At 37.5% G+C, this 13,027-nt stretch overlaps 1 protein-coding gene across 3 annotated transcripts in view; it reads left to right on the top strand.

The window, feature by feature from the left end:
- The window catches only part of CEMIP2 (cell migration inducing hyaluronidase 2), a 58,420-nt gene that overhangs the window by 27,459 nt on the left and 17,934 nt on the right, over positions 1–13,027 (top strand). For all 3 annotated transcript variants that reach the window (XM_013194513.3, XM_013194515.3, XM_048049670.2), the window contains 6 exons: positions 1,934–2,103; positions 3,445–3,633; positions 6,473–6,642; positions 9,159–9,368; positions 9,751–9,956; positions 10,516–10,585. In XM_013194513.3, the coding sequence (XP_013049967.3) occupies positions 1,934–2,103; positions 3,445–3,633; positions 6,473–6,642; positions 9,159–9,368; positions 9,751–9,956; positions 10,516–10,585 (1,015 nt within the window). The remainder of the gene's footprint in view (positions 1–1,933; positions 2,104–3,444; positions 3,634–6,472; positions 6,643–9,158; positions 9,369–9,750; positions 9,957–10,515; positions 10,586–13,027) is intronic.

The following is a 13,027-nucleotide window of genomic DNA, read 5'->3' as shown; positions in this document are numbered from 1 at the left end:
TTTTTTGGTGTTTTCCAGGAAATCGGTAGCTTAGTTTTTTCTGTCCTGTTCTTACCCTCGCTATTCCCTGACATCTGGCCTCCAGTTGCTCCCCACCCTCTGCTTTGGCAGAGCTGGGCTGGGGCGTGAGTCAGGATGGCATGTTCTGACCTTGCTTCCCTCCAGGGGCATGTTTGTGGCAGCCCCTGTGTAAGCGTCTAGTTATGGGGTCCTCTGGAGAGTTCTCGTGAGTCTGCAGCTGAAGCAGTTTCATCAGAGGTGCTGAGACCTATATGTCCTGTAGTAACTACTGTCGTCTTGTGAGGTGAAGGCCAAGTGGCGGTTGGTGAGGGCCCTGGGCAGCCAGCCTCCATCTGACGAGGAGCTGATGGTTTCTCGTGTTCATAGCTACCAGTGGCCTCCATGCCAGTAGGCCTGAAGTGAGGACATTCTTTAACCCGCAGCCGGGTGTAGGAAGCACTTTTTCTTCCTTCCCCGCTGAACTGGTTCCTGTCTACTTTCACTGGTCGATAAGAGACTCTGTAAGCACATAAACTTGTCCTGTCCTATCTGCTGTGGAAGATGGGCGAGAAGTTCACTTCTGAGTCCTCACTGAGGTTAAAAGCAGGGTTGGTTTGTTAAAACTGGTGGAAGGGATATCAGTATGGAGGTCAACAGACCATTGCATCCTTGTCTGCTTCTGTCTCCCCATGCAGATTAATATGCTTTAAAATACCTTGATATTTAGCTTAAATGTTGATGTGTGAAACATTCAGCTTGTTTGTTGGTGCTCCTGAAAAGCTGACTGGCTATATACTATTGCTGTGAGCAGATTAACACTGAACAGTTTGATTTGGCTTTTTAAACACAATCATTAAGAAGAGACTGAAAGAAAAACAACTGGATTGAAGGTGGTTTTAATATCTGCCTTTGAATCAATCACTAGCACTGGACTACAGTCCAGCTAGCTGTTATTGTTTTCATTTTGGGTGAATGATTCAACCTTAATGATGCAATTTGGTTCGGCCTTTTAATAGATGATTACTTCCTCAGCACATAATTACACCATTACAGAGCAGTAAAGGACAACAAATATTTTTGTTTTTTGAACTTGGTGGCAGCTTTCTGTGGTGCGTGGTTTGTTTTTCATTTCCAAAAACTTGGATTCATTGAGCAGAGCTATAAGAAGTGGAAATACATCCAGTACAGTTTCCTGCTCCCCACAGGCACTCAGCCAAGATAAGTGTCCAGCTGAGGGAAGGACTAGTCAGGGGGAAGAGGCCAAAGCTCTTGTACTTGGCCTTCGGAAGCATCAGTGATTCCTTGTGTGAAGGTTGTGCAATAGAATCCAGTACTTCTATTTTTTGTGTCTGAGTGTCTTGAAAGACTCAAGAAGTATTGCCTGTCAGGAGCAGTGATCATCAGCAGCCGCTGCTGGCAGTGTCCATCCTGATGCAAGCTCTGTCTCCTGGGGCTCCTCGCCTTCTCTGCACAGACGCTGCATGCTGACCGCATCCCCATGCTGGGAGCGTGCCGCGGCACAAGCGTCAGCACCGGCTCGTCGTCTTCCTGTGCTCCCGTAAGCATGCTTGTGAGCAGAATACTGCATCATTTCTGGCACTCGTTGCTAGCGGTTTTCTTTTTAAATTAAAAAACAAACAAAAAAAACCCAAAGTGTATATTGTTAGGTGTTGCACCAAAAATGTATCAGAATGTCTTCTCAATTAAGAGCTGTCATATTTGCCAATTCATTTATAGTACATTCAGTCATTTTGAACTATGCACCTTTCCAGTGATATATGCCTATTCTCTTCTGTATTTTGAAATTACATTCTAAAATGAAAATGGGAGATCAGGCAAAAGGGTAACCTCTATGCTCCTTGTCTTATCCTGTGCCTGTTTGTGAAGAATTGAAGGGCAATTATATCTAAATACATAATTTTATTTTTTGCAGGCAAGCCTGGGCTTTTGTTGGTGTGATAGGTGGTGGGAATTCTTCCTGTAACGAATCAGTGCGAGACTATGAAAATCACAGCACCGGTGGGAAAGCTCTTGCTCAGAAAGAATTTTTCACAGTGGATGGTCAGAAGTTTGTTGTGAGAGCTTACAGTGAATGGAATGATGGTAGGAAAGTATTTTGTGAAACCCTGTGGGTAGGGAAAAAGATACTGTGTATACTTTTTTTTTTTAGAAGTGTTTGTTGCAGTTTAAATCTCTGAATGCTGCTGTAAGTTTTGCTTTTTGCTGTCCATGTGGCCAGACTATTGGATGAAGTACAAGGATGCAGTTCTTTTTCAGTCCAACCTATTTTCTCAATCATAATTTTGATCTAAATATATAAAGTATGTGAACAACATAAGTGTTCTTATCAATATGCTGAAACAGAGTTGTTGTTGTTCGGTCATCTTTTCTTCTTTCAGTCATGCATATTTTTAATGTAAGCTTCGTGAGACATTGGTTATGAGGCTAAAAAGAAAACTGAGTAGGAGCCAAAAGAAATCTTTTATTCCTGTTACAGTCTCAGTTGTTATTTGATGCTGAACTTTGGTTCTATCATCAGTTAGGCGACCTTTTTTTTTTCCTGCAAAGTTCTTTCTGGTGTAAAAACCCTGGAAGATCTACCACTCATTCTTTTATCCTTTATATTTATTTATTTATTTATTTTTGAGAGATCTATATAATGAGTTCTGCTTTTATGGGCAGTCTTTTTCTGCTTGTAGAATTACTAGCAATATTATATTTGCCTCAGAAGAATTTTTTAAGGTAGGCAGATACTGATTTGTTAAGTAATTGAGCTATTTGATGTTACCCCTTCACTGTTCATTATGGCCCTATGAAACTCTCTTGACTCATACTAAATAAATAAAAAAAATCTTCACAAAAATGTACCTTTGACTTGCTGGTACTGTAGGCTTGGAGTCCATGAGTAAACCAGACACCAATTCCATTCTTTCCATTCATTAAATAGAACATTAAATAAAATGGGAGGATGTTAAATACAGTGAGTTGCTGAATTTAAAGGCAATGAAATGCTTGTGTAGTTTAGCCTGCCAAACTGTTTTATTAGCTGTGCTTAGAAAGAAAAGATTTCTGTTGCCAAGTCTTTGATTATATGTAGTGAGTTTTAAACAGCAGAAGAATATCACTTGGGACAAGTAGAACTAGCTGGACCTACACATTTTTGCTATATGATATATTTGATATATTAGTGTTTTTTTCTTTTAATTTCATAGGTTATTACTGTCGCTGTTATTTCCATCTCTACCCTTTGTTTTAGTTGAGATCCATCAAAGAAGCAGGCTGTAATAGCACATCTCACTAACATGTTTCAGAACAGAATTGCACTTAGAGGACATAGAAGTTTGTGAAATCACATGCACTTCTTATCTTTTTGGGGATATTTTCGTATAAAGGTGAATATAATCTTTATAATATTTATTTTATTTTATGTTTTTTAAATACTAGGTGTCCCGATTTCCGGCTTCCAGGTGGAACCTGTAGATGGAGTGATACTGAATCTTCTGGATGATGTTAGTAGTTGGGAGCCTGGAGACCGGATTGTGGTAGCAAGCACAGACTATTCAATGTATCAGACAGAGGAGTTCACCCTCCTTCCTTGCCCAGAGTGTACCAAGCATCAGGTCAAAGTCAAAGGTATGAAAATGATCACCATCTGAAGAATCTTGTTTGAAATAGCTGTTAATAGTAGTACACCCTAGATGAGACCTTTCAGTGAGAGCAGTAAACAGCACCCTGTTATCTCTCAGTGTTGCTTGTTTGCTACGTACAGGAGTGTATACTTGCCCTTACTGTAAAATTGCTCTGTCAAATGTCAGATCTGCCTCTGACTTCTAAAGCTTACCCCATACTAAGTTTTTTTTCACCTTTCTTCCCAGGCTCATTGAATGCTATAGTTTTTCTTCCAGGATTGGCTTATGCTTGTTCTTTCTCAACTCCTTTCTGTTTTTTTCACTAGTTCTCTCTAGAGAATGGCTGCTGTAGTTGTTACCATTGCTGTTGTCTTTACTGCCCTTCCCATCTTCTGAAGTTTTATTATTATTTTTTTTCTGTTATTCAAAGATTGCCATTTTCTTCTTTTTCCTTTTTCAGTCTTTTTTTTCCCTCAGTACCCTCTCCGGCCCCCACCAGTAAAATGGTTATGAAACAAATGGCACTTCCAAGCATCTGCTTACACAGGATATCCCTAACTAGTTGCAATCTGTTTTTCCTTTGGGTGTGATGCGCTCAGAATGGTCATACATGTTGTTGACTGCTTCCTATTTTATTATCTGACTCACTCTGTTTGACTTCATTAGAGCCTCCCATGGGATTGACTTCTTCACTCTGCAGACATCTGTGTTTTTCTTCTGCCACTCTGTGCCCCCTCTGCGCCAACGCCCTCCTCCTCTAACAGTCCCTCAGTCTCGAGTTTTTCTCTTCTCGTTTTCTGGTGGGCTGTAGGATTGGTTTGCAGCTCAGCTCTTGCCTTTTTTAGCAGCTGATTGGTGCTGTTCAAGATCTCGTTTTGTCCCATTCACCTCTGTGCTGTGCGACTTCCTCTTCTTCAAACAACTCTTATCTCCTTTTTCTTGTTTCTCAGAAGTTTTCTTTGAACGCCCTCAAACTTTCCTGTTCCCCTATGTTTTCTGGGAAAGCCAAATTTGTATGTTGGCTTTGCAGTATTGTTTAGATCCCACAGCATTCACTGGTTTGGCTATGATACGTTTTCCTGCATTGTGAAGTCCCAGATAAGGTGAACTTTGATATCTAAGCTTTTTCCTTATTATACATCAGAGAATACCAGGGTGCGTGGAGCTGCAGAACTGAGTTAGTGCCATTGTACGTGACACTTCCTGGCTTTTGTTCTAAAGTTTCTTACTTCATATGCATTATTTAACTCAGTGTTTTAAGGTTCAAGCTACTTGAAGGCTGCAGTATGATGTTTAAAGTTTTTTGTTGCCACTGAATAGAGTATGTGCAAACTCTTTTCTCTTTGAAGTCATGCACTATGAGAAAGCATCTCTTTAAAAAAATATATATCTTTTTCTTTTAAAAACAAGCAGACAAACCCAGATTTACAAGATTTGCAGTATGGCATAAAATACAATCTTTTTTTTTTTTTCCTTTTTGAAAATAAATGGTATCAGATCTGTATATAGATCTTTAAAAGATGCTAAAGGAGATGAACTGTCCAATCTTGATTTTTTTTTTTTTTTTTTTCCCCCACACCCAATATTAAATGTCCTTTGTCACAGTAAAGGATACTGTTTTTTGTTGTTGTTGTTTTCTTTCTAACAAACAACACCCTATACATTTACTCTGCAGAATATTAATTTTCAGTGGAACAGCAAATTTGACATGCTGAAGAATTCATCATCTGAAATTTTCTTGTATTGCCCCTTTTGTAGTAGAAAGAAAAGTATTGTTTTATAGGATGCCCAGATGCTCCCTCCTCACTTGATATATACGTGATAGTTAAACATAAGGGAATACAACAAACAACAGGCAGTCTTCAAGTTATAAGAATGTAATCCCATTTACAGACCTCTATTGTCTTTAAACAGCAGGAACAAAAGTAATACTGGTGTAGGTCTGCTTCACATACTGGTCATTACCAGTTTAGTTTATATCCTTCTGTAAGTTTTGAGGAGGAATAGTGAAAAATCAGGGAAAAAAAATATATATTTAAGTTTCCAGATCATTTTTGCAGTGTGTATAGGAAAATAAACTGATTGTTTCTTTGGAAGTATACTGTAAAAATACACATTTTCTTTTTCTTAATTTTAGTTTGTCCTCAGAATAGCTATTTTGGGGAAAAGCAAACTTAGCTGGGAAACAAAATGGTATTTGTTTTTGAAGAGGATGAATACAGTGTGTGTGTGTGTGTATATATGTATATATACTGTATTGTGTGTGTGTATATGTATATATACTGGATTGTGTGTGTGTATATGTATATATATTTTTTTTTAAGCAGATTAGGCAGCTACTGTTTTTTCTTTTAAAGCAAATCTGCATTTGTGTTTGTTTCATTAAAGCTTTTTTAATGCATTGTACTCAAACTTTTTTAAAAAAATCTTTTCCATTTTAATCCATTCTGTTCAAAAACTATTAGATTAAACTTAAGATGCACCTACAAATAAAATGTGGGGTTTGTTTTAGGTTTAGTTATTTTACTAATGTGAAAAATATTTAAGACAACTTGTTTTGGTATTAAACATACAAAAGCATATTTGATACCCTGTTCTGCAAGATGCTCAGTTACCAATGAGTTGAGCATGGTCTGGACAGGGGAGTTTGATGTTTGCTAGGTTAATGTTTGTCATCCGTCAATTAAATGCTTTTTTGTGCACATTAGCCTAAGAAGGATAGTAGAACAATAAGTTTAAGGTGTCAGAGTGCATGTTTTTTAGGGGTACAATTAGTTTACTTACAAATTAGCTTTGTGTTTAATCAATGACAGCACTTATTCCTTTTTTTTTTTTTTTGACAGAAAAACCTCAGTTTCCCCATGTGGGAGAAGTTATTGATGGAGTGGACATGAGGGCAGAAGTTGGAGTTCTCACGAGGAACATCTTAATCAAGGGAGAGACTGAAAAAACCTGCTATCGTGAAAAAGAGTGTCAGTTTTTCAATTATGATACATTTGGTGGACATATCAAGGTTTGAAAACATTTTTAAGTAGCTTTCTGTCATCTAAAGGTATATTGAAGACAAAAGGATTAATGTTAAACTTGGCGGGCTTTGAAAATTAACATAAATTCATACACCAGCTTGGTGTAGAAAAGACTTTGTTCTCTGCTTTTCCCAAATTAGCTCATCAAGACATTGTCCACAGCATTGGAGCAAATTATATCAATGCATGAAATGTTGTGGAAGAATCCACCATATATTGCACCCTTGTGTGACAGTGATTAAACCTTAAAAGCGGTGTACCTGCATGTTCAGCCTGTAACATTATAAAGCTTGATCTTCCTTTTCTTTGTCTTCCCTTCTTTCCCTGCCTTTCTTCCTCCCCAAGTGATGAGCACATTATAGAGATGTGCCTCATCTCCTGGAAGTGTCCAAAATCAGACAGTAGAGAGTCATGGAGAGGAAAGAGACTGAGTTGGACCATGGTGGATTTTTATTTATTCATTTTAACTGAATGTACTAAGGTTATATAAAGCAAACTGATGCTAATTTCTTATATCGCCATAAACCTAAAGAAAGTGGAGTGAAAGCAGTATTGCAGAAACTAATAATGAAAGTCGTATTCACTTAGGTTTTTAGTGAAAAGATTGAGCAGCAATATGTCAGCTCTTCAGTGATGCTGGAGAAGTTTGAGGCCTTGCATTTTAAATACAAACTTATTATGTGTTGGTCACAGTATAAACCTCCTTTTCCGAAATATTTGGATGCAGACTTTAGTTTTATAGTTGTGGACATAATGGTGGGAAAGAAAACGCGCCCATTCACTACTGTGTGTCAGCTTTTGTTTGGTGGAAGAGAAATTGATGGGCTCAAAGCGTTCTTTTGTGTTTGAGATAATGTAAGAAAAGAAGATAAATGACAAGCTATGAATCTTGCAAAGCATGACCTTGATTACCACAAATGAGCAAGTACAGCAAGGCCCCTCAGATGCCTCTCGCAGATAGAGCTGAAAACAAACATTCTGAGTCATCAAAGTTGTTAAACTGTTCTCAGGAGACTGTTCAGGAGGAGTTGAGTGTCTGTTGCCAAACCTAGACTTCAGCACTAAAAGCATTTTTGCTTTATGTTAATCATACATGCTCAAGAGGAGGGAGCCTGGGCATTAGCAAATGTTAATTGCCTGAGGGGGGTTGATCAGCCTGGGAATTCGGCTGGTTGCCTGGACAGTGGCATGAAGGAAGCTCAGTGGCAGCAAGGAGAGGCACTCGCTTGTAGTTTTTCCTCTGCATTAGTGTATTTAAGTGCTGAGAGTGAGAACTCAGGAATGCCTGTTTTCGACCATCCCTTAGTATTTTAAGTACACAAACCTTAGTGGTGTAATTGAAGAAAACAGAAGACAAAAACACAGTGAATGGTCTATCAGTGTTTTAATTATTTCCCTTGGGGACAAAATTGTGCACATGAAAACTATATTATTTTTTTAAATAGCCAGTAAGGGTAAGTTAACAGAATAACAAAAAAAGCTCCCTCATTCGCATTTAGCTCTTCGCATCTTACCACCTCGTAGTTCATCTGCTGCCCTTGGTTTCTATTTTCAGGTCAGGGGTGGTGGAAGAAAATACTTTTGCTTTTCCCTGTGACTTGTACAGCCCCATTATGTCTCTGGTGTTTAATATTTCTGTACTGTATATTACATACTGTTACGGTGAAGTTGCGTAGCTTTAACCTGTTTTGGGTTCCTCATTGCGAAGATGCTGATTCTTCACTGGAGTGTATCTATTGAAGGTGGTGTGCCTGAGGAAGAGCTGAGAGAAGAGGGCTTGTTCAGTGTGGTGAAGGAGTAGCGGAAGGATCTGGATGTGGTTTTCAGGGACCCAGGGAGGGCTCAGAGAATGTGCCGGAAGACTTCTTGGAGGTGTGCAGTGGGTGGTCAAGAGGCATGGGGACCAAGCTGCAACAGGGCAAACGCTAGATAGATACCACGTAAATAAAAAGGGGGAAACAGTTGCTGTCGTATGAGCATCTCTGTAGTTGGAGGTATTCTTTGGGCAATGTGCTAAGCAGCCATGTTTAAGATGGCCCTGTGCTGAGCTGGCAGTTGGAGCAGGTTTCTTAAGAGGTTCCTTTGACCCTTTATTATTATGTAATTTTACTAAACTCTGTCCCAGACGGATGACACAGGTACAGCTTCAGCATAGGCAGGACAGCGTGACTTCTCTTTACTTGGACGGTATGTGGTTGTACAGAAAGAATATTTAACATGCCTACTGCTAAAGAACAAAAAGTGAAGTGTGACAATATAGTGTCTGGTGAAATTTGCTCTGTCTTAGCCACATGGAGATATAGCTTTTATTCTTGTTTACAAATGATATTGTTTTGTAAGGCAGGATATAGAACAGGATAGTAATGACTGTCCTAGCCTTCATAGTGTTGGCTTACGATGACTGTACATCTGACTTCTGTATATCTGATATAGATGACTTATTAACTTTAATGGTTAGAAACCAAGTAGTTGGTTACTCATTCTGGACTTCTCATCTTTCTAGATTTTGAAGAATTTTACATCTGTTCATCTCTCCTACGTGGAATTGAAGCAAATGGGACAGCAGCAGATAGGAAGTTACCCTGTTCACTTTCACCTTTGTGGGGATGTGGATGAAAAAGGAGGTTATAGTTTTAAGACTTACCTTGAAGGTCTTTCCATTCATCACTGTTTCTCCAGATGTGTCACTATCCATGCAACTAATGGCTTGCTGGTAGGTGCCAGGAGAATAAAATAGGCTGTGTTGAAATAAATGTTAAAAAGAACATTTAGAGCAAAAGTAGTCCCATCCCTTCAAGTTTAATTCTCAGCAATGTGTTTATTACAATGAATAAATAAACAAGTGCTTATTTTTAAGTAACTTTAACAGAGCTTGCCCTTCTGTTTTTTTCAGATTCTTGCAGGCAGCTAAGCTCTTCAAACACAGTAGTGTATTTGTAAGGGATAAATAAAACTCCATGTTTGAATCATCTGAACCGCTGATACTGAAGCTTCACTCTGCAGCTGTGCCAAGATAGTAAAAACTAAATGGCACTTGTCAAATAAATCTCAGTAAATGCTATTGCTACTGACATAATGAACTTGTGTTTCTGCAGATAAAGGACACCATTGGCTATGACACACTGGGTCACTGTTTCTTCATAGAGGATGGCATTGAGCAGAGGAATACTCTCTTCCACAACCTTGGGCTAGTCACGAAACCAGGCACTATTCTTCCGACGGACAGAAACAGCAGCATGTGTATTGGTATCAGGGATAAAGTGTATGGAAGCTATGTCCCAGTACCAGCCACAGACTGCATGTGAGTATTTCATGGTGAAAAAGTAAAACCAAACCAGCTGCAGTAGTTAAACTGATGATCTCTTGACAATATACAGATAAAACAATTGTTATGTATCATCTAATGAATACAGACACCTTAAAAGTAATCCATGTGACCATGCTGTTAAAAAAGAAAGTCTTTATTAAAGAGAAAACACAAGTTGTTTTGTAAAGAGATTTGTTGTTCCTTGAAATACTTGTTCAATAGATTTTAAGGCTGCATCTTTATTTCTGTGGTAAGGCACCAACATCCTTAAGTTGTCACAAAGTTTTTTCTGCGTAGCAATAATCTTTTGAAGAAGCTTATTAAAACAGTTTATAACTGCACTGAGTGTCTGAACTATCTTAAAATATTTTGCATTTAAGTAAAACAAAAAAAGATTTTTTGAGGATGTGTGGTTGTTTGTGTGTGTGTTTTGTGTATGTGACTTCAGAAATCAGTTTAGCCCTTTCTCACCCTTGTAGTGATTATATCAGAGATATTTCTGTAGGGACTAGAGATTTTTTCCATTCTAACTTGTTTCTGAATAATATTTCAGGGCAGTTTCAACATTCTGGATTTCTCATCCCAACAATCATCTTATAAGTAATGCAGCAGCAGGTTCACAGGTGAGGCATATGGATGTAGTTCAATACATTTGTGCCACTTACTCACAAAACACATAATATTTACAATGTTTAAATGCATAATTTTTTTTATATGTGAATATGTTTATATATGTTTGGCAGCATATTGTCATTACAAGTGTAGGTTTTGTCAAAGTGTGGATTAGAGCTGTTCCTCTTTGTAATTTAATAGATCTGTCAGTGGTGCCAGTATGTAAATGTAAAAATAAACAGCTTTCTTTTCAAAGAATTAGATATTAAGGCTTTTGTATTTTCTGTAATTTCTATCATGAGTTTACTGTTTGACTGCTCTGAAAAATTGTGTTTTTATACCTTTAGTCATTGGAACGGAAAATAGTTGATTGTATAAGGAAGTGCAAAAAAAACCCCAAACTTTCACTGGCTCTGTGTTTAATTACTTTTTTCTGAGCAGTGATTGCTGATATGTTTTTACTTATTGTGAACCTTAGATGTTTGCAGACCTTTTCCAGTTCAGCCACTTGCAAAGTGAAGCTGAACTACTTGGTGCAGGCTGTGGAGTAGGGACTGGGATCTATTCTGCTTTTAAATCAGATGAGATGCTGAGACAGTGGTTCTGAGTGGATTTTTCGGAATAGATCAGTAGCAATAGAAAAAGGAAAGACTGATGCTGGAAGTAGAATATGAGTATGTTAGTGTATTCTTAGGTATAGAATATGTAACAAATTGTTAATAAGGCAAAATTCAAAATCTTTAAATAAGTTGAAATATCTGTAATATAGAAAAATATAAAATTATTATGCTAGTTTTTTTTATCATCATTTTTGGGCAAACCTTTGTTGTTGTTGTTGTTGACTGCCTACCACTAGGAAGGACCTGGCGATACTTAACTGAACCAAACCAGTTTTTCTTTTCTTAGCACAATGTCTTTCCATTTTGTCTACTTTAGATAACATTCCTTTGCCTGTTTTTAATATTGCAGGCTAAGGTAAAGGAAACATATTTCTTGACCTGATACTTAAACCTTCCAAGATCTTTTTCTGCCTCTGTATCCCAGTGAATTTTACTTTCTTCTGTTATACTGTGCATCCTCAGCATTTTTATAGGTTATGAAGTTTTGCCATTTTAATATATATTCTGTTGCATGTATACAATCATATTGGTATAAGAGGACTATAGCTTATTATGTTTCAGAAACAAATTACTTCAACTGTGTTGATATAAACACTGCACTGTAGAGCTTTTTCTAGTGTAAACTAACAATTCATGAACAAATAAATAATTCCATTGCCTTCTCCAACTCTGATATACAATGAAGTCTACTGTAAGGGTGTATCAGCAGTAATGGTTCTTTTGTTTGAGCTATGAGAGGGGAAAAAACAACTTTTATTTCTTTCTGAATACTTGTAAGTGCTTAAGGAGCTTTTAAGTTTATTAAACTTTTTTTTTTTTTTTGAAGCATCAAGATGTGTTTTGGATAAAACTTGTTTGATTCTGCCAAGCGCAGAACTGTATTTAATTATATGTGAAGTAAGATTTTGGTATTTTATTAATGGAACATCCACATTTGCTTTGGAATTGTTAATCACCAGAAATGTCAAAATGTGTCGTCATTACGGATGGGAATATGTTACTCAGAAGCAGAATTTCCAGGGCTGTTTGGAAAATGAGTATATTCTCAGAGTGAAATGTATGAAATCTTTTAAGCCAGAATGAATTGGCTTTATCCATATTTCCTGAACAGGAGAGTAAAGACTATTTTTCATGATACAGAGCACATAGTATGCAGTATTTCTTTTACTGCTGTTTAACCCTTTAATGTTCCTTATGAAATTATTTTTTTTTCTTTTAATAAAGGCACAGAGCAAGTAAGCAAAAATTTTCATATTTGTTTGTATCTGATGTGCAGGTGCTTTTGTTATGCCACCCCTTGTGGACTCAGATGTGGTTAGGAAAGGAGGCGCACAGAATTTCCTTTAGAAGATAAATCCAGCTTCTTTAAGAGCTGGGATGTTGAAGAAGTGGAGAAAATGAACAGATGCTGAAATTATTACTGCATGTTATTGGCACAGTGCTCTGAATTGGCCAGGCTTCTTGAAGTGCTTTATTCCCTTTTCCTGAAATCTCTTGTGGTGTTTTTGGCTGTCATTAAATTCTGATGTGCGCAGAGATGAACAAACCTTAGTCAGACTGCATCAGTAAGGCGGAGAGGAGTGCTTTTGAGTATTTTACAGTAAATAGTATGATTTACTAACAAATCAAGTATCTGTAGAAGTAAATTGAAACACAGAGATGATGGGGAAGAGGGGAAAGAGACACATTGTGGCTTGAAATATTACAAAACCTTAAAGGTGTGGTATTAAATGATTTTACTGTGAAGCAAACACTTTTAATGCATGTTATTCACTAGAATGTAGCCTTATTTACAGACTTCTACTTTTTCACTGGACAGTAGTTTGAAGACTT

The sequence above is a fragment of the Anser cygnoides genome, chromosome Z (genome assembly GCF_040182565.1).
Source record: "Anser cygnoides isolate HZ-2024a breed goose chromosome Z, Taihu_goose_T2T_genome, whole genome shotgun sequence".
Classification (NCBI taxonomy): domain Eukaryota; kingdom Metazoa; phylum Chordata; class Aves; order Anseriformes; family Anatidae; genus Anser; species Anser cygnoides.
This window is presented reverse-complemented; position numbering and strand designations above follow the sequence as displayed.